Source organism: Neolamprologus brichardi, chromosome 22 (assembly GCF_056152115.1).
Source record: "Neolamprologus brichardi isolate AB-2024 chromosome 22, ASM5615211v1, whole genome shotgun sequence".
NCBI classification, from domain to species: Eukaryota; Metazoa; Chordata; class Actinopteri; order Cichliformes; family Cichlidae; genus Neolamprologus; species Neolamprologus brichardi.
Window position 1 is genome coordinate 29,923,344 of NC_142124.1, and position 20,451 is coordinate 29,943,794.

Consider the following 20,451-nt stretch of genomic DNA (forward strand, 5'->3'; position numbering starts at 1 on the left):
CACAAACGGAGTAGGCATTTACAAATAGAACCTGAAAGCACCATTGAATTATAGGGCATGTGTTTTTTGTCTAAGTTTAGACGATAACAACATGAACAAAACAAATAAATCCAGATTAAAGGTTTGGGAGGTGTCAGCAAGCTCAAGCTACTGCTTTAAATGAGTGTGAATAGAAAACAGCACATACAAATTACAAGTCTTACAAGTTTCGATATTTTCCTTGAGAATATCGACTGGTACGTTTTTTTTTTACTCTGCAAATTCTGCAGATCACACTGTCCCCATGTTGTGATAAGTTTTATGTAAAAGGCCTGTGAAAGTCCACACACAGAACATGACGCACACACAGACTCAACAGCTTTGCGTTGTCACCAGCAAGACTTTCTTTAATAGTGATGACCAAAGTGAAAAGTGTGACACAGCCACCATCACTTTGAGTAAAGAAAACAAAAACATGGTGGAACAATAAAAAGGTAAAACAAAGCACTTTTTTTAAACCTTCTCTTCCTTCTACACAAACTTGTAAAAGCAACTTGAGAACTGAATTCACAACGCCAGAGCGATCCACAAACAATACTTTTTTTTTTTCCTTTTTTTTTCCCCAGGTAGGCAACATGACATCACAACATGGTCAAATGGTTCAGGGGTAACCTTTTCCCAACACGACACATTCACACAATCCTTCCTGGTTAGAAAACACTGGAAACCAACTGATCGTGATGGGAAATATCAAAGAAGTGTCACTCAATTTAAAAAAAGAAGGAAAAAAAAAGGCTGTCACAAATAAATAAATGTGCGAATAACACGAGCAGTCCGACTGACCATCTGCTTCTGCTGCTTCATCATGATCGGCCCGGAACCTTTTGTAAACACAACACTATCCGAATATGTTCTACTGACAAAAAAAACAAAACAAATCCGAAAAACAAAACAAAACAAAAACATAACAGCACTCCTTTTTTTTCCTGCAAACATTATGCTAGCTACATCAATCGAAGTATGGATGGAAACAGAACGGCAACACTTCGCACTTAAGAACCCAAACGAAAGAAAGAAAACATTCCTCAATAAGTCAATGTACATCGCTGTAAACAACAAAATGCCGGCAAGAGGGCAAGACAATCAGTTTGGTGTGGTGTTTGGCATACCAAGACTGTGTCACCGTGAAACGATGCGTACCATGTACCAGAGTTAGGCTTTCCCTTTAAATTCACAGCTGGTCAATTAGCTGCGATATGACACGTAATCGGTTTAGCTTTTGAATACTGATGAACGCGTGTGAGTGGATGAACAGGATAAAGAGAGAGAGAAAACAGGTTTGAAGCTTTTAGATCCCAGGATTGCAAAGTATGTATTTTCTGCATTTTTTTGAAAAAGAGAAACTGCAAGGCACTGTGAGATCCCCAAATAAAGGTAACGGGAGGGGCGGGGTGGTTACCTCGACATCATTAAATCCAGCGAATGATATGGCCTTAACCGGTTCTAATTTGGTCCAGAAGGGAGAAGAAGGAGAAGAGAGGTGTCTGCAGCAAACAACTGAATGTTGATGGAACATTTTTCTTTTTTTCGGCAGTGCCACGTCCAATCAAGGAGTAGTAGTCTACATCTGCTTCATCCACTTACTGATAATCCTGGAGAAACCGCTATTCCAGCATCGAGAGACTAAAAGTGTATCCGAGAAACACAGCAAATGATCATCTGTTCAGTATCACTAAATCAGAAGAAATGTACATCGGCGTGACTGAACTGAAATATTACAAAAAACCCGAAACAAACAATCACTGATTTAAGTTAATGCTGATATCAAAACATGAACAGTATTACATTCATGTATCTCTCACAGGGCTTTACTTTACAGGTGAGCTTCGAATTCACATCTGCACTGAAAGCATGCCTTCTGTCATCTACAAACCATCATGGAAAAAAAAAATGAAGCCAATTCTTCTTAAACTAAAAGCCTGGCTGTCAGTTTAATCCAGACGACAAAGAGAGAGAGAAAGAAATATGCCTGTGAGGGAGGTTCACGCTTTACACTAAAAGAAGACTGACACGAAGCGATGCATGATGGCTCTTCAGTACATTTGGCCAAACAATGTTTGTTCCTTTCTCCAACCTTCAAACAGATCGCGCTGTCTGATGGCTAAATCCAAAAAAAAAAACAAAAAAACCCCCTCAAAACTAAAAACAACCCAAAAAGAACAAACAAGCAAAATTCAACCCCCACTAAAATAAATAGGACAAAAAACCCAAATAAAAAACACCCAGAGCGAATACCCAGATGTATGGAGGGGCTGTGTGTGTCTGTGTGTGCGTGTTGAAAGTGCAAAAACTTTCCGGGGCTTTGTAAGCTTGAAAATAATGTAAAATAACCCGAAACCAGAACTGACATCAAAATAAAGGAAAAGTCCCGTCTGACAAACGTGGATGTCAGAGTCACTTTTTAAGGGGCTGGTAAACTGAGGCGTTGGGGTCCAGGGAGGAGGGACTATTGTCCATGAACTTGGAAGAGTAGTGCGGGGTCACGGGGCTCAGGTTGCTGCCATCTGACGAGTAGGACAGGCTGGGCATCACTGCCATCACCTCTGCTATCTTCTGCTTCAGCTCTGCAATCTCCTGCTCCCTCTGGTGGATCTGACCTGGATGGGATGAGATGAGTGGGAAAAACACAACGTTCATTTCACAGTATTACAAACAGCAGAGGGGCGGACAGACCGAACATCAAACAGCCTTAGGTGTGCTCTCATAGCAAAGCCTCATTTCTGACTTCCTTCTGGGCTAATACAGCCCGAAATATTAAAGGGACGGGATCAACTTTATAAACGTGACCAAAAGAAAAAAACTAAACTACAATAAAATAAAATAACAAATCATGAGTTTAGATGAATTTCTCTCATCTTCCTGTTCTCATCTACCTAATAATGAGTGATAAACTCATTATTAGGTAGGCAGTGATGTTTCACAAGACCAGTTTCCCAGTTATATTAAAGCCACCTTCTTTTTAATTCAGTTTTACTTATATTCCAAGAAAAGCACAACAACAGTCGCCTCAAGGTGCTTTATAATGTAAGGTAAATATCCTACAATAATACAGACAAAACTTCAATATTCAAATGACCCCCCTATGAGTGAGCATTTGGTGACAGTGGGAAGGAAGAACTACATTTTACCAGGAAGAACCCTGGGGGGTGAGGGGGGGGGGGGGGGGGGGGAGTCAAAACAAAGACACACTATGGAAGAAACAATTTTTTTGTGTGTTGGTTTTGGCTTTAAACATGAGGGGCAACAAAAATATTAACATCCCATGGCTTTCATGCAGTTTGCAACATGATTTCAGGGTAATTTTTCAGTGGCTTCCTAACTTATCTACTGTTTTTCAGTAACATTGCTGAAGACCTGCTTTTAGCCTGTAGTAATATCATTCAAATCTGGAAACCACAGCCACCATAAGGAGAGTAGCTAGTCCCACACTATGCAACCAAGGGCCGTAATAGCTAGCTAAAAATGCCGTAATTCACCAAGTCAAAGAATATAAAAGCTAGTAGGAAGAAGAAGATATGGTGTCAAGCACAGGTGGAATTAATAACATATTTTAAAGGTGATTAGTTTCACCTGGGCTTTGCCTTCTTTCATTAAAATCTAACTGCAGTTTACTGAGATTAAGTCAGCACTTGACAACCACACTCTCACGTGAGGTGTAATGAATTACAGCACTGTGTTCAATAAAAACACCATCAACATGATCAATTACTGTTTAAAAAAGTATTTACACACTTGGCCCTCATAGTTTAAAATAATTATCATTCATCTTATTCATTTTAAACCAGTCTTGGTATAGCATGTTTTAGCTCTCTTCCCACTCTCTATGAGACGTCTTCAGATTAGTTGCGCTTGAAAACAGGAAGTTTTAATAACAGGTGGGTGGGGCCTGTGTCTGAGATGGACCCATCCAAACACACAAATACAGACAGACACATTCACAGCTATGGCAAATATAGTGTCACCAATTAAACCAGCATTTTGAATTTGGGAGAATATGCAAACTCGACACAGAAAGGCCCAGCAAACCAGTCGATTCACCTTCTTAGTCTGCTTCTCTTCCTGTTAAAAGGGAGTTTTTCCTTCCTTCTGTCTCTAAGTGTTTGCTGATAAGGGGGTTGTCCAATTGTTGGGAATTTCATCATTATTATTTTAGAGTATTTACCTTAAAACATAAAGTGCCTTGAGGCAAAATGTTATATGTAATTGAAATTCGTTGCTTTGCTGCTTCTGTGTTTACACAAATGAAACAAAGCGAAGACATGATCCTCACTGCAATCACTGAAATAAGATGTGTGAAAGTAATCACTAGATAAAACTAGGAAAAAAGCCACGCTGTGATGCTGAAAGCAAGACCTCAAACGCTTCCTTACACTCGTGTAGCTGGGGATTTATGGTGTTGCTGTAGCGGCTGTCGTTTATCAATTTTGCTCCCAGAGACAGACGGAGGTTTGTCGAGCCATTAGGTTACAAAAGATTATGGAACAAGTTTCGAATTGCTGCGCCCCTAGCACTGCAGTTTCAGCAGCAGAATGAGCATCTCAACTGCTGAAAAGACACGTCTCATAAAAATATTTTCCAAATGACCGGATTCCTACAGCAGCAGTCTACCTTGTGCTATCTCCAGCTGCCTCTTGGCATCCCCCAGTGCAGAGAAGAGGTCCAGTTTGATCCTGGTCTCGGCGCTGAGGCTGTTCTCCAGGTGTTGGGTCTTCTCCTGCATGGCGGACAGCGCTGACATCAACACCTCGGTGTCCTTCTCGTTCTCTTTATACTTGCGCAGCTCCTTTGTGAGGCAGGAGTGAGAGAAACAGAAAAGGAAAGTGAGACAACATTATTATGCTATAAAATAACAGTTACTTACACTAAGCATTTAGAACAGGGGAAAAATATGCTGGAGTCTTGCAGCAGTCCGTTAACTGCATTTATATTCGGAGCAATTAAATAATGTACTTTCCAATCAATTTAAACCTGGTATGCAAACACTGACAAGAACAAAGCGCAGTTATAATAAAGGAAAGGCTCTGCTTCTCAGGCTCACCTGACATTTGCCCTCCAGGTCTCTAATCTGCTCCTCTGCGAGTTTCATATCCATGCTGAGCTTCTTACACTCTGTCTCCAGCTCTCTGATACGACCGCGGAGCGAATCGGTCGACTCCACTCTGTTGGGCAGAGGAGGAAAAAAAAGCTTTTTAGGAGCTGAAAATCCCCCAAAACAAAACAGCTAAGAGTCAAAAGACAAAAATAGTGAGGGCTTGTACCTGGTTGCAGCTGCAAGAGCTACAGCTCTGGCGGCAGTGGCTTCTTCCATCTTCTTCCTCTTCCTTTCCTCAGCCAGCTGTTTCTCAACCAGAGCCCGAGCCTCTTGCTCAGCCTTTAGTCTCTTTTCCAGCTGGGAGATGGTCTGCTTATCCTTCTGCTTGGCCTGGACAGCACTGTGGAGCCTGAAGGACACAGGAAAAAATAGTCAACAATGAAATCATTGAGAATATTTGGTGTATTTATTTAGACGTTATAGGCCCAGGCTCCTGAAGGCTTCCTTTGATCCACGTTTCCTCTTCATTAACCTCTTTTCACTCTCTATGTATTTTTAAACCACGCTACATTTAATCATTCATTATTATTAATCTCTATTAGGTCTGGTCTCCCTCGCTTCCCATCCCTGAGCCTGGTTCTGCCAGCGGCTTCTTCCTGTTAAAAATTGAGTTTTTCCTTCCCACTGTCTCCAAGTGCTTGTTCATTTCTCTGTATGACTATTGTCAGTCTGCCCCAGGGCAGCTGTGGCTACAACTGTAGCTTGCCTCCACCAGTGTGTGAATGTGAGAGTGAATGGGTGGATGACTGGACGTGTAAAAGCGCTTTGGGGTCCCTAGGCGGGACTAGTAAAAGCGCTATACAAATACAGGCCATTTACCATTTACCATTTACCATTACTTTGGTGTCTTTACCTTACAATATAAGACCCTTAAGGCGACTGTTGTTGTGACTTTGTGCTATAGAAATAAGTGCTGTCAGCGTTAATATCGTTAAAATGACGTTAACGCCATAACCGCATTAACGCGGCAAATCTCCGGCTAAGTCCACACTAATGCGTTTTCGCATCGTTTTCTGTCCGCTTTGGCCTCCCGTCCACACCGAGATGCTGTTTTCGCTGATGGAAAACGCAGCGTTTCGAAAACGCTCTCGAAAACGCATACATTTGAAAACAGTGCTTTCGCATCGCAGTGTGGACAGCAAAAAGGAGACTTTCTAAAACGATGACACATTTTAGTCATGTGATGCAGTCATGTGACCAATTAAACAAAGATAGCGGAGGGCATTACACAGCAATTGTTTTGTTTGCTCTCAATTTTGACAGTGCATTAAAGATTAATATATTAATATCAGTCTGTACATGCTCCAGATAGCTTTTCTTCAAATTCTTTAATTCTCACTCGTACTTTTGCAACTTTGTACTTTTGTGTTACTCGCAGCAACAACTCCACCTCATTATTAGTCCATTTAAAAAACTTTTTCATCAACATTTTGCGGTGACGTTTCAACGAGCCGGAAAGTAAATAAACGACAGACAGAAATGAAGCAGGTCGAAGCGTCTTGCGTTTCACACATGTACAGAACTAGAACGTAAGCGTTTTCGCCCGTTTCAATGTGGACACACAACTCTGTGAAACGACTGAAAATGCTAGTGTGGACGCGGAGTGTTTTCAGATGGAAACACAGTTTTCAAATCGATCCGGGCTAGTGTGGATGTAGCCTCCATTAGCTCGTTAACGCAGATCACCTGTGCGTGGGGCTGCACACCGTCAACACGTTAGCTTGTTAACGCATTAGCGCCGTGCAGCCCCACGCACGGGGCAATCCGTTCTGAAAAGTATTATATAGTAATGTTAAAAAATGAAAGCACACCTTCTTTAGAATTATAAAGTTGTACATATTACCACATTAAAAAAAATCACCTGGTCCTTGGCAGGTCTTAAATTTGAGGTAAATACAATCTCAGATGAACGACACACGAAGCCAAAATGCAAAAAGCACTTGTGAAAATACACTCCATGACTCTGTGGCACCAATAACTTAAAGTACTCAGTTTCTGTTGGTTTAAAAGGAGTGTGGCCTTAAACAGGGAGAAGCTCAAACAGCTTGTTTTAAACAGTGGATGAACTAAAGAGCTGCACCAATGCCCAGTAGAAGATAAACGGGGATTATTTTAAACTGTGACTCATGCAAATTTCTCTACAGTTCCTATGAATAAAAATCTAGAACTGGAAACGAGCTGAACAGATGAGCCAAACTTGATGAAAATGATGCATGTTCACTGCTCTGATCTTGGGCCATGAAGTTTAAAATAAATGTGCACTGAGGTTCTAAAGACAAATCTACACTCCTACAGTCGCATTATGGGAACAAATGGCACTAATCTGCCTCTCTTCAGTGGAACACGACTTTAGAAACTTGAATCTGAAAAACTGTGAAGAAAAAAAACAAACAGATAAAAACAAAAAAAAAATGCAAATCACACATAGTGTTAGCAGGCAGGCAGATCAGCTCAACTCCAGTGAAAACACTACAAGGCTACTTTTGTGTTTGCATTTATCTGACGCTGTGTCACTATGCTATATATAATGTGCTATACGACTAATGAATTTTAATGCTGCTACTGGCACCTTGTGGCAATAGATTCACACTTAAGATTAGATCAAATTAGTGCATCATCAATGACAGTAACTCCTTGGAATAGAAGGATGGAAATTCCCCTTACTTTTGCTTGCACTAATAAATAAATGCAACAGCGTGCAAGCTGTGATCAAGAATAAAATGTGTTTTTCTATATCATTGTAAATATCATTAGGACAGATTTCCTTAATATACAATTATCCTTGAGGTTATATCGCTAACCCAAACTGCCTTCCCCAAAATATCTTATCTGCAAACCACTTTACAACCCACCTCCACCCCAGCTTCTCATTTCATGTTATATCTTTCATTATAGGTGTCAAACATAAGATCTAGGGGCCAAAATTGGAAAATTAGGCCTGGCAAAGACTCCCAACCGGCCTACTAGACATGTTTCCAAAATATTAAGGAGGGCATAAGTTTTGAACTTCAAACTGTATTTTACAGCTTTTCCTAAAGATAAAGACCTCCTCCACAGCCATTTGTATTTACATCAAAGTAACAAATAAACAATGAAATAACAATAGACGTCCTGTTTTTTTTAACCAATATAGAAATTTCTGTTTGTTTGGTTTGTTTGTTTTTTTACAATGGGTTCAAAGCAATAAAAATAAGAAGAAAAAAATAAAACAACTTTCTGTTTTATAATAAGCTACCAGAACAATTTCTGTATTTCTTATCATTTATGTGTAAGAAATAAAAAAAGTTGTGGCAGAATATTTCTTTCACTTGCATTTCTTTTTCTAATACCAAGCTATTGCAGGGATTAGGTGTACCGTTAAATATCTTTATGTTGATAGAGAGGAGTGTTGCCCCGCTCAAATCAGGCTGTTGCTCACAGTTTAAAATGAGTTTGACATTCTTAGATAATCAATATTATATCTGTTGTCTTTCCTGCTTTGTTCTGTGCTAGCAGCTTGCTGCTGCCACTTCTGGCTTTCCACATATGCATATGGAAGATTGGGGAGGTCCAAAAACAGAGTAATACAGTCAAATATGAATCACTTCAGTTGGAAATACTGATCTTTTCTTTTGACTGTAGTGGTCCTGACTATTAAGTGTACATGCACTCACTTGTTCTGTAGCAGCTCATTGTCCTGGCGCAGCTGGCTCAGTTCGGAGCGCAGGCTACGATCCTGGCTGCTCAGAGAGGAAAGCTGACTCCGCAGCTCCGACTCCAGCTGCCTGTTGGCCTGAAGATCTGCCTTCAGACGCTTCACATCCTGCTCCAGTCTTTGGGAAGGGACACGGCAATATTAGCAAACACATTTCCTAAAAGAATCAGTTTCAGTGTAGAGTTGTTCTAATATAGTACATAACGCTAGTGTTGTTTTAGCAGCTTCAGTATTGAAATATGACTAAGTTGGCTATCCAGCAGAGGTAGACAAAAGGAAACGTGGCAAGTAGTGAGTGTCCCTCAAAGTATCCAAGTAAAAAATGGATGTCGGAAAATGATAACAGGGATGTCTTACCGCACTAGAGCATCTGGCTTTCCCAGCTGGTTATTGGGGATGCAGTTCTCCACCGGATCCTTCTGCCCCTTCCCTGCTCCCTTCTGCTTCTTCTCATTCTTATTAGCTGAGGAACCTGGCGGCACGCTGCCGTTGGCAGAACTGTGATTCCGAGGTGATGAGTTGCTGCCTCCGCCTCCTCCGCTGGCATTTTTGTAGTTCTTCCCCATCCCCCCAATTTCCTCTTTAGAAGAAGTGTGCGTGTTGGTGTCGGCGTGTGTGTTGTCGCCTGCCAGGTCGTTGTTCAGTCTTTTTGCCCCAACGTAGTTCTCAATATATTCCGTCTCCTGTAGTTTGGAGTCCAGTGCGTGTATAATACTGTTGTTATTGATTCCAACTGTGTTCTGTTTTTTGCCCTCTTTTGCAGAAGTGTCCTTCCCTTTTTCCCGGTACTCCAGCTCAGGTAACGGTACTGAAGTGCTTTTCTTTCCAGGAGGTGCTCCGTTTTGGGACACCACTGTGGGCTCTACCTCTGAGATCCCTTTAGCTAAGGCAGCTGGATGAAAGCAATTGAATACAGCATTAGAACACATAGAAAAACACAGTAGATGAATTGAAGCAAATACTAATGCAAACTAGATTCATATTTGGTCATAAACAGAGAATGAGTGATGACCTTGGCAATCCCTGATATATACATATATGTGTGTATAAAAAACAGCTTTGTGGCAGCAGCCTAGTTTCTTGTTTTGTATTAACAGAAAAGAGTGATTTCAGACCTAACCTGTTTAGGGGGGGGACCAAATCTGGTGCATTTCCTGTTTTGTTCAGTTTGTCTCAGCAGGTGTACGCGCTGTCAAACGAACTCTAAAAATCTGGGCCGAGCCGCAGAAAAAAAAGCTGGGTCTAGTTCTGCATCTCGGTTTGTATGTGGTTTGAAAGCAAAGCAGAGCATCCGAAGCGTAACAGATCATTTCAAAACATAAACTACCAACTTGTGAATTTCTAAGAAAGCGATGACTAGTAGCCACATCAGCATTTTCTGATGAAAACTGAAAGGTTAAGTTAAACAGGTGTGCACTGAGTTGAGGTCTGCTTGTATCACCTAGTCTAGGAATGTGATCAACCAGCTTCAACTATCACATCCGAATGCCAAATCCTTACCCCGACCGTGACCCAACTCTGATGTTAAAGCTTGACCAACAGGCCTTTAGGAGTGTGAAACATATATAGGGTTAGCCAAACAGTACTCTCTTCTTATAACTCTTTCATCCCCTTTAACATCAATAACTGCAACTGTTACTGCATTTGTTTATTTCCCACTTCAAGCCCAAAAGGTAACATATCCACAAGCAGGATACCAGCCTTGTTCATATACAGCGATGGCTGATTACGTCTATCTGAGCTTATGAACAGCTCAACATTTGTAGCAGTGTTAAAGTCAGAACATTTGCTTGTTTCTTTATTCTCTTTTTAAAAATTCTTTAGTTTTTTTTTCCAAGCTGTTTTTATACAAATTCATAGCTAGAGCTCTTAGTTCTTAAGTAAAGCTAAGTACTAGAAGACAACAGTGTGCAGACTTTTATTAAAATGCATTGGTGAAAGCACGCCTTCAAGTGAAAGCTTCAATAATAATTAGCAATCACGTTTTTCATTAGCCCCATGACACAGTGGCAAACTATCTGTGGTTAAACTGTTTGGATAAAGAAAGAAATGAATGGCTATCCATCCTGTCTGAAACCAGAGTTTCTGACTAGCAGGGATTACGTCCATATATACACATTTTATTATTTAAAACACTTATTTAATATGAGAACATACAATAGTACCAGAATATAGATGAAAGAAATGGTTGAAAAATATTACAGAACCCCTTTAATGTGTTTTTGTGACTTACCCTCTTCTGCCTCCCGCTCTTGTCTCTGCAGCATCTGCTGCTCTGGAGGTAACGCCTGCTGTAGGAGCTGCATGTAGAACTCATTCTCCTTTTGCACTTCCTTCTGTTTCCTCAGTCGCATCTTGTAGCTAACGTAGCTCTTAAAGCCGAAGCCTAGAGTCACCACTGGATAGCCGATACTGGGAGGTAGGGGGGAAACAATCGGTGCTTTGTACAATTATTAGAAAAATTAAGGAAGTCATGATTTTTTTCTTACTACTGAACATTGAAAATTGTTGCAAAAATCACAACAAACTGATGTTCACCAGTGAGCAGCAAAGGGTCGACACAGGTCTACGTGAAAGTTCTTCAGATCTTTGAATCGTATGGCAGCTTCGATGTACACAAACAGGATCCACAGCGATACAGTGGGTAGACAGACTCCTCTCTCTGCATGAAAGGAGGAGACGTGGGGAAAAAAACATCAAGTCAGCAGAGAAGAAACTTGGCAGCTTTGAATTTCTTGCGCACTGAGTATTTGAGGTGAAAGTGGCCGTTTGGCTGCCAGAAGGGAAAAACAAAGCAAGAAAAAAAAAAAACCAACTTGGACTAACCTGTGTGCCAGACGTACTGGACCCATACGTAGGTGCTGGCAGCAAAAAACAGCCATTGGACGGGGATGAAGAGGAGGCATATGATGTCTGATGTAAACGCAACACACACAAAGAAGACGGAGAATGCCTAAAAATGCGTGGGAGAGAAAAGGATGGAGATATTAGATGTTTCATCTTCCAGCGTACATTTATACTGAGTGGAAGGAGCGGTGTGTTCAGGGTCATTACAACTAAGCTCTTACCAGCCCCTGATATCTGAAGGAGTCGTAGACACTTCGAATGAAAAGCCAAAAGGGCCACAGATACTCAAAGCGGAACTCGAGCACAAAGTCAGCCAGCAGGACCAACACCCACACTACCAGGAACTTCAGGTACAGGAACGTGCTGTGGAGAAGAGACAGAGGAAAACACAGGGGAAAAGGAAGGTGAATGGACAGATGAAAAAAGGAGATAAAGCAGAGCCACTAAAGATGGCTTATTGTGGATTTAGATACAGTTTAATGACAGTCATGTGGGCCTCAGGTTTATGCAACAGTCTAATATGTTTATAGGAACCACGTTTTCAGTGCGACCTGCAGTGCTAGCTCTAGGATTGAAGGCAAAAGTAGGAATAATCCTGCCTCCTGCTGAAAAACTGGTACGTGCATTTGTTACTTCTGGGCTCGACTTCAGTAGTTTGTTATCCGGTTGTCCTAAAAGCTCCCTGAACCATCCTTATCCCTTAGGTATACTGCTATAAGCTCCTGGGGCTGAATGCTTCTCCTTTGGAGAAGCTCCGTGTTTTATACCAAACTATTGCATGGCACAGACATTCGTCTCTCTCTCCCACAGTGTCCCCAGCCAATTTTGGGGGTTAGTGTTCCTAATGGCTGCCCCTTCCTGAGCCTGGCTCTGCCAAAGGTCTCTTTGTCTTAAGAGGGAGTTCTTCCTCCCCATCATCACCAAGTGCTTACTCATTATCTGAGGATCACCTGGTCCCTGGGGTGTCTAACATTGTAGCAAGGCTGACCAGGCTTCTCAGTTTATGATGGGGCTGCACAGCATTTTGTGTGAACAGAACAGAAGCTCAAATAACACTAAACTGCATTTTTGAGTGAGCATGTGACTTTCAGGTCTACTGCAGAAGACCACAAAAACTTAAAGCATAAAGCTTCCGTTTATGCTTATATTAATTTAATTGATAAAAGAGGTGGGAAAGTTGTACACAAATGGAGCTTATTTATCTTTCACACTATAAAAGCTAAAAATATTTAATTTCACAGAAAAAATTAACATAATAATACCACTAAAAAAAACAGTGAAGCACAGAGCGCGGACGCATACAGTTATTCCCATCAATAAAAGATCAGAACAATGTTCAAACCATCCAAACACCTTTAGGGGCAAAACAGTATGTACAGAGTTTCATGTCTGGACATGCTAGCTTGCTGCACAGCTGTTCTGGCCTGCCATCTTTCAGTCTATAGGAAAGGCCATGCTATTTTGAAATTGCGAGCCGTGCTTGAATCGTGTGTGGCTTTTCCGGTCCGGGGACTCGTTTTGTTTTCTGCTAACGGTTTCCACTGACGTGTTTAAATTTAGCCCCCGGTGTATGGCAGACAAAGCACAGGTGAGAACCCGTTCCACTTCAAAACGAGCGCCTCTGACATTGCTGCTGTCATCTCGAGCACGAGCAGGATTTTTTCCCCACGACTTCACGGTTTTGTTTAGTTTTTGTTTGGGATTTTTTTTTCAAGCGGATTGACCGCTGAACGCAATTTGCATTATTCTTTTACATTTAACCCGAATTTGAATTTAACTGCCTAGCCGTGTAAACGATGCCACACTAGGCCTATAATTATGACAATAAGCGGGCATGTTCATTCAGCTCGAGAACAAAGCGTCAATACGCTTCAATATGAACATGAGCAGAGACTGGCCGCCTTGTCTTGACATATGCAACGAGGCGCCATTGTTATACAATAACGTCCCCCCGGCCCCCTTTTTGTACCTGCTATATATACCCTCGGTGATTCGGTTCCGTTTTAACGGCCGTCGGAGTTTGCTGCAGTCCGCATTGCGCCGCTTCATCATCCCCCTGTTGATTCACTTGTGATATCGGCCTGGTAACTGTGACTGGACACGTCATTCGCTCATTCTAATATTCACACTTCTTCAATTATCCACCATTGTTGTTGTTTTATGCACATGAAACAAAGAAATAAATAAAAACAGTCCGCGGAAGGCCCTCCCCTTTTCACGACACGGCGGCGTAGACTCGCTGACGTCTGACGTCACGCCGCTGTCGGAGGCGTCCGAAACATGGCCGCTCTCAGCTAGCCCAAGCAATTTGCTCAGTTTTCGCTCTTAATTGTACTTTTTGAACGGTAAGTGTCGCGGTAAAACTTTGCAGCGATGGTCTTTTGGATTTGTTGCCAGGTTTAATCGTGTTTTAAGTAGAGCGAGCTATTTATTGCTAATTTTTTTTGTGGTGAAACGCTTCCATGCGTGTTCAACCACGTTTGTTTTGGAAGGGTCCGCCGGGTATTTAAGCACATTTTTTGGATTTCTCGGAAGAACGGTAGTAAGAAAAGTTGTTTCCAATCTCTGTTTAGATAAAAGCTCCATAAAAGAGATAACTTCGGTAAAGCAGTATGCGGTGTATTTAATTTAATGTTATTTATTTATGGTGTGGGGTGGACTTCAGAAACAAACTCCTTCTTTGGGGACGTCATGCCACTCTGCCACAGAGGAAAGTTGTTTTGATGCATGAGCTAAAATCTTACTGTACTTTCAGTGGTTACTTGGACATAAAAACTGCATCTTGAGCCACGATCGCCCCGCAATCGTGGCTCAAGATGGGAGTTAATCGGAATCGGAAGGTTGTCGGTTCGAGCCCCGGCTCGGTCGTTGTGTCCTTGGGCAAGACACTTCACCTACCGCCTACTGGTGTTGGCCAGAAGGGCCGATGGCAGCCTTGCTTCTGTCAGTCTGCCCCAGGGCAGCTGTGGCTACGACTGTAGCTGCCTCCACCAGTGTGTGAATGTGTGTGTGAATGGGTGGATGACTGGCTGTGTAAAGCGCTTTGGGGTCCCTAGGGGGGACTAGTAGAAGCGCTATATTAATACAGGCCATTTACCATCTATCTAATCTGATAAATCAACTTAAAGTGTGTCACCATTGCCCCAAAATAATGTTTTTAACTCCAACCTAAACTCCTAAAGTCAGGATTCTTTGAGTGGCATGCCTCTCCTTTAAAGCCACTTATAGGTGAAATGTGTAAAATCCCACCCCTAGCCATCAGTAGATTGTAACTAAGGTGGTCGCTGTAGGACAAACAACTGTGACCAACGCTCACCTGTAGTGAGTGTAAGTTGCCAGTCTGCTATTTACCTCAGTTAGTATCCTAAAAACTTTGTGAAAGGAGTCTGATACGAGTCAGTGAGGCTAACGTCTGACTGATGATGGCAATACAGAGGTGAACTGTTGAGGATATTTTGAACCTTTTGGTCAATAAGCACTGCTGAGTATGCTGCTGTTAGCAGACATTAGCATTAGTGGTTTCAACATTGCTGCACTTACTGAATAAATTCTTATATAAGTGAAGATGTCATCAAACTGTTTATCAGAGAGAAAGTGTGATTCTTATGACACTCAAGCCTAATGTTAGCTGGTGTAACATTAGGTCATAACCAGCTGTTCTTGTTGTTTAGCTAACCTGTTGTCAGCTGTGAGTAAAATGGGGGGGGGGGGGGGGGCGTCAATAACTGATCAATAACTAATTGCAACAATAACTGGAGTAAATGAACATGTTTGTGCATATTTTCATGTCTTAGTGCCCTGACTTTGTTTAGAAGGTTGAGGTGAGGAGGAAGAGGATGACATTTTATCCATATGGTGGTGGCGTTGTCTCTTTCCTTCATTTTCGATTCTTTGGTGAAGGCGACTCCTTCTCACATGATAAAACATAGGAATGATGTTTCATATCATCTGAAGGTGCAGACACTAATTTAAAAAGCAAGAGTTTAGCTCAGCCACTGTATTCAACATGACGAGACAACATGGTGACTTCCACAAATAGGCAGCCGGTCCTTTGTGGTTTTAATACATTAATTCTAAGTTTATGAGAATGCATCTGTTTGTTGGAGGATGTAATAATCTAATTGATGTATATTTATGATTACAACATTTTTTTTTATATTAAATAACCTCAAATATCAATGAACTGCACTTTGAATTTTTTATGACGGTCTGCATTCTAGTTACTTAATATGGGGGAAAAAAAGATCATTTCGCCCTCACGTGACTTTTTTCTTTTGCACCATTGCTAGTGCTGGACTGCTTGCTCTTATTGCAGTATATGGATTTATTTTTCAACAGATGATGCTGCACAAAATGGAGAAAATGGTGCCGTCCGCTGAGGACGAAGAGAAGGAGATGGAGGGAGAGACAGATGAAGATGAGGAAGAAGAAACAGAAGAGAAAGAAGATGGAAGTGAGAGGGAAGAAGATGAGGAAAAAGAGGAGCAGGAAAAGAATCCATTACCTGGTCATGATGAGGAGAAAAAGGAGGCAGATGTGCTGAACCTCAACAACGAGGTGGTGAAGATGAGGAAGGAGGTGAAGAGGGTCAGGGCATTGATCATAAGGAAGCTGACGCGTCAGATTGGCGCGCTGAAGAAGAAGAAGGGGAACGAGACCGAGATGGAGAGGAATCAGAGGAGAGCCGCGAGACTTCTGGAAGAGATCCACGACATGAAGAACCTCGTACCCGATCAGGTGGGCTTGTTGTCCTATCAGCAAATCATTTCTGCAACGACTTCCAAGCCATTTCGACATAGGGCGATCGTGGCTCAAGAGTTGGGAGTTCGCCTTGTAATCGGAAGGTTGCCGGTTCGAGCCCCGGCTCGGACAGTCTCGGTCGTTGTGTCCTTGGGCAAGACACTTCACCTACCGCCTACTGGTGTTGGCCAGAAGGGCCGATGGCGCGATATGGCAGCCTCGCTTCTGTCAGTCTGCCCCAGGGCAGCTGTGGCTACAACTGTAGCTGCCTCCACCAGTGTGTGAATGTGAGAGTGAATGGGTGGATGACTGGACGTGTAAAAGCGCTTTGGGGTCCCTAGGCGGGACTAGTAAAAGCGCTATACAAATACAGGCCATTTACCATTTCATTCTTTATCTTTTCATTTTGAAATATTTTTTTCAACTTATCTACAGGTGACCAAGACCGCCTTACAGAAGAATCTCAGCTTTGAGCAGGTTTGCAAGAACCCCAAGTCTACCATATCTGACCGGGCCATCGCTCGCATCGCCACCCACCCTCAGTTCAGCAGGAAGATTGAGAACATCAAAGCAGCTGTGAAAGCCTTCAAAGAGGAGCGGACGAAGAGCGGGAAGCGAGGAGGAAAGGAAAAAGTGCAAAATCAAGGGAAGGCAGTGGAAGGAAAGGTGACTCTGCAGTTACAAGAGAAAAAGGAGGGAAAAGAGGAGCTTAGGGAAAACAGCGAGGAGGAACATCTTAAAGAGAGTGAAGATGGAGCTGTTGCCGAACTCGGAGAAAAAACGGAGAAAGGTGGAACTTCTGATGTTCACGCACAAAAAAAGACAGAGCCTAAGAGTGTTAGAGCAGCACCAGGAAAAACTAGTGACATAAAGGAGATTGTGAAAAATAAATCTCCAGTTAAAAAAGAGAAACCCATTATCCAGGCTGAGGCAGCTGAGGAAGAGAGCGATTTAGAGTCATCCGGTGATGAAGAGAAAGAGTACTTTGATGACAGCACGGAGGAACGGTTCCACAAGCAGTCATCGCAGTCGGAGGAGAGCGATGATGATGACGGCTTCTTTGTAGGAAAAGTGAGCAAATTCAAGAAGAAAAAGAAAAAGCCAAAAGACGAAAGTATGGAGGAGGTGGCGGCGGATAAGAGAGCTGAGGCAGGAAAGGACTCTGCTGAGAACGTGAAGTCTTCGGACAAGCTCGAGAATCAACTCGATGAGCTTGAATCTAGGCTGAAATCAAAAGCGACCAAGCTGGAGTCTCTCTTCTGTCCTTCTCTGGCAGGTGGGGGTAGAGGTGCTGGCAGAGGGAAAGGTGGAGATAAATTTAGGAAACACAATAAAGATTTCAATAAACAGCCCAAGTTCCAGAAGCCGGACAAAAGTTCAGGGTCTAAGTACAGCAAGCCCTGCCCCGATGGCAAACACCCCAAGTCTGAGGATAAGGGCTTTGCTACCGCTAGCAGAGGAAGGGGACAAGGCAGAGGCGATGTTCTGAGACAAAAAGATCACAGGGGTGGAGGTGTCTTCTCACATCGGGCACCACAGCAGGCACTGCATCCATCCTGGGAGGCCAGTAAGAGAAGGAAGGAGCAGCAAGGACAAATCCTGGCCTTCCAGGGGAAGAAGATCAAGTTTGGTGATGATGATGACTGAAAGTTGTTGGCTGTTTGTGTAAAGTTTAAAGTTCAGGGATGATGTGTTGGAAGGTTTAAACTCTAAGATGCAACCTGTTCTGTGATAGCTTTGTCAGTGGGCAGCAGTTTAAGCAGCGCATTCATTCTATGGCTGCACTATAGTAACGGGACAAATTTGAATGTAGGACACTGGGAAGCTGTTTTTTGTGTATTTGAACGTGTGCACAGTTCAGGTTTTCTGTCCTTGTAATTCCAGCGATGGTTTTGTGATGATGTTATCCACTTTTTGTTAAGTCGTTCATTATTAGACATTTTTTAATAATACAGTTGTAATCTTGACACAAGCATATTGTGCCATTTTTTGCTGTAAAGTTTTTATCTACAATATTGTGTAAATGTCTTGAGCCACCACTCGTTTCAGTACATTTTCCTTCCAAAGAAACAGACTTGTAGTTTTTTTTTTTATGTAGTTTTGACCAGTAGTTTATTTTTGTACATTGGCTTCTTCTTCACCCATTTTCAGTCCAGTCCTTGTACCTGACCATTTTATAGAGGAATGTATTTTTTTCTCTTGCTCTTTTGTTAAGCTGCTTAACACTGATTTATGACTCATTCAAGCATAAAAAAGACACCTAACTCAGTGTTCTGCCTACACAACTGACATCTGAGTAAAGAACCAATTTTAAATTGTACCTTTATGCAATTTGTTGATTGCAGCCTGTCATAAAAATATATCATTTGTTCCCATTCCGTTTATCAAACCTTCAAAAATTGCCAAAGGTAACATAATTTGAGATTCAATTCAATTTTTTATATAGCGCCAAATCACAACAACAGTCGCATCGAGGCGCTTTATATTGTAGGGTAGACCATACAAAATAGATACAATAATAATACACGAATAAAGTAGAATTGTTGGTATTTTTGCACCAACAAGGTGATTCTCAAAGCGCTATTAGCGGAAAACCTGGCATATCTCAGCGAGTATGGAGTTGCAAATTAAATTTTGTCATCAGTGTGTAGAGGAGGCATGGTATTTTTATGGTGACAATACTCCCAACCACACTTCCAATGAAGTAAAAGCAAACCTGGATAAAAACAACAAAACCCTCACATGCCAATGTGGGTGGTCACCGGACCAGCTACGGGGCTGCCGCTGGAGGCGCGGGCGACCACCAGAGTGGACAATTCCCTGTCCGGGCCGATTCCCTCGCCTGCTCAGCGGACTGGGGAGTAGGTTCGGCCGGATGGCTTCCCGGCCTCAGGCGGGCGATGGGGATGCCGCTGCAGGTGAGATGGACTCATCTACAGTCATGCCTCGCCAGATTAAAAAATGTACTCTTCTTGTGTTGTTGATGATGTGTACAGCTGGCAGCGGGAGAACTGCAGCCGTTGAATGTGCTGTTACAGCAGCCGTGTGATTATTGTAAGAATAAAAGATGCTGCGAAGCATGAAAATACCATCGGGTCTGCCGTGGTGGTTTGGTTATCAAGTTTTTTTTTTAAAGATTTTTCTTTAAAAAATGAACGAGAACCAGTAAACAAGTTAAAACAAGTACTGTTGTGAAAATATAATATAACTGGTGAAAATGTGTAAACAACTTAACCCCCAAAGCGTCTAAATCGCGTCACGTGACAGCACAACACCTAAACATAAGAGGGGGGAGGAGAAGCAAAGTGCGCCTTCTCTGCGCTGACACAGGAGCGAGGCTGTTTCATATTTGTTGAAAGCACAGCACTGCAAACAAGAGCAAAACTTAAAGTAAAGAATCGATCTCACCAGGCTAGTATCGATCCGATGCCGACTTGGTATCGATACAGTCGATATTTGGATCGATCCGCCCACCACTAGCGTGCATAGCCGATATCCTGTCTCGTGAAAATCTGGTTTAAAAGGATACCGGGAAAACTGTTTACAGCTTGAATTTAAAACATTTTAAAACCCCGTCAGGATGCTCAGTAGAAATCATGATAAGGGTGACTGTTTCTGCTTGACGGTAGAAGAAAAGCTGGTTTCTTGTTCTCGGAGAGCCTAACAGGAGTGTACAGAGGCTGTGTGGACCCTAATAGGTCGGGGCCCTTTGTGTGGGAATCGCTGTGAAAGTGGAGTTCTTGGAGGTAGGCAGCACCAAACCCCAGAGACCAGAGGAAAGTGAAGCTCGAAAAGGCCCGAAGGCTTATATTTGTTACGGCCGTTTATAATTGAGAAACGAAGTGCGGTTTGACAGCTGATGTGGACATGTCTATATAACGGAGACTATTTTACGCAAGCGGTGAGAGACTTAAATACTTTGTGGTTTATCAGTTAAGGTTATTATCGGTCATCTGCGTGCTGGTTAGCCAGGAAGTACCTTTTCAGAATAAAGGCTTGTCCAAAAAAGTATTTAGTTTTAAAGTTGCATAGGTGTCCT

At 42.3% G+C, this 20,451-nt stretch overlaps 2 protein-coding genes across 3 annotated transcripts; one reads left to right on the forward strand and one right to left on the reverse strand.

Moving 5' to 3' along the window:
* Window positions 1-301: 301 nt before the first annotated feature.
* Window positions 302-13,897, reverse strand: maco1a (macoilin 1a). Its single transcript, XM_006806648.3, has 11 exons — window positions 13,642-13,897; window positions 11,894-12,035; window positions 11,652-11,778; window positions 11,364-11,487; window positions 11,059-11,237; window positions 9,183-9,717; window positions 8,785-8,943; window positions 5,298-5,480; window positions 5,078-5,198; window positions 4,648-4,822; window positions 302-2,636 (listed from the first exon to the last, which is right to left on the reverse strand). Exons 1-11 carry the CDS (start codon window positions 13,722-13,724, stop codon window positions 2,434-2,436), a joined length of 2,031 nt encoding a protein of 676 aa, XP_006806711.1. The 5' UTR covers window positions 13,725-13,897; the 3' UTR covers window positions 302-2,433.
* srfbp1 (serum response factor binding protein 1) lies at window positions 13,115-18,480 on the forward strand. Of its 2 annotated transcripts, none has more exons than XM_006806646.3 (3): window positions 13,115-13,260; window positions 16,011-16,409; window positions 16,848-18,480. In XM_006806646.3, exons 1-3 carry the CDS (start codon window positions 13,243-13,245, stop codon window positions 18,057-18,059), a joined length of 1,629 nt encoding a protein of 542 aa, XP_006806709.2. In that variant the 5' UTR covers window positions 13,115-13,242; the 3' UTR covers window positions 18,060-18,480. The 2 variants fall into 2 exon arrangements, with proteins under 2 accessions (XP_006806709.2, XP_006806710.2); XM_006806647.3 differs by lacking the exon at window positions 13,115-13,260 and adding an exon at window positions 13,923-14,017.
* The last annotated feature ends 1,971 nt before the right edge of the window (window positions 18,481-20,451 follow it).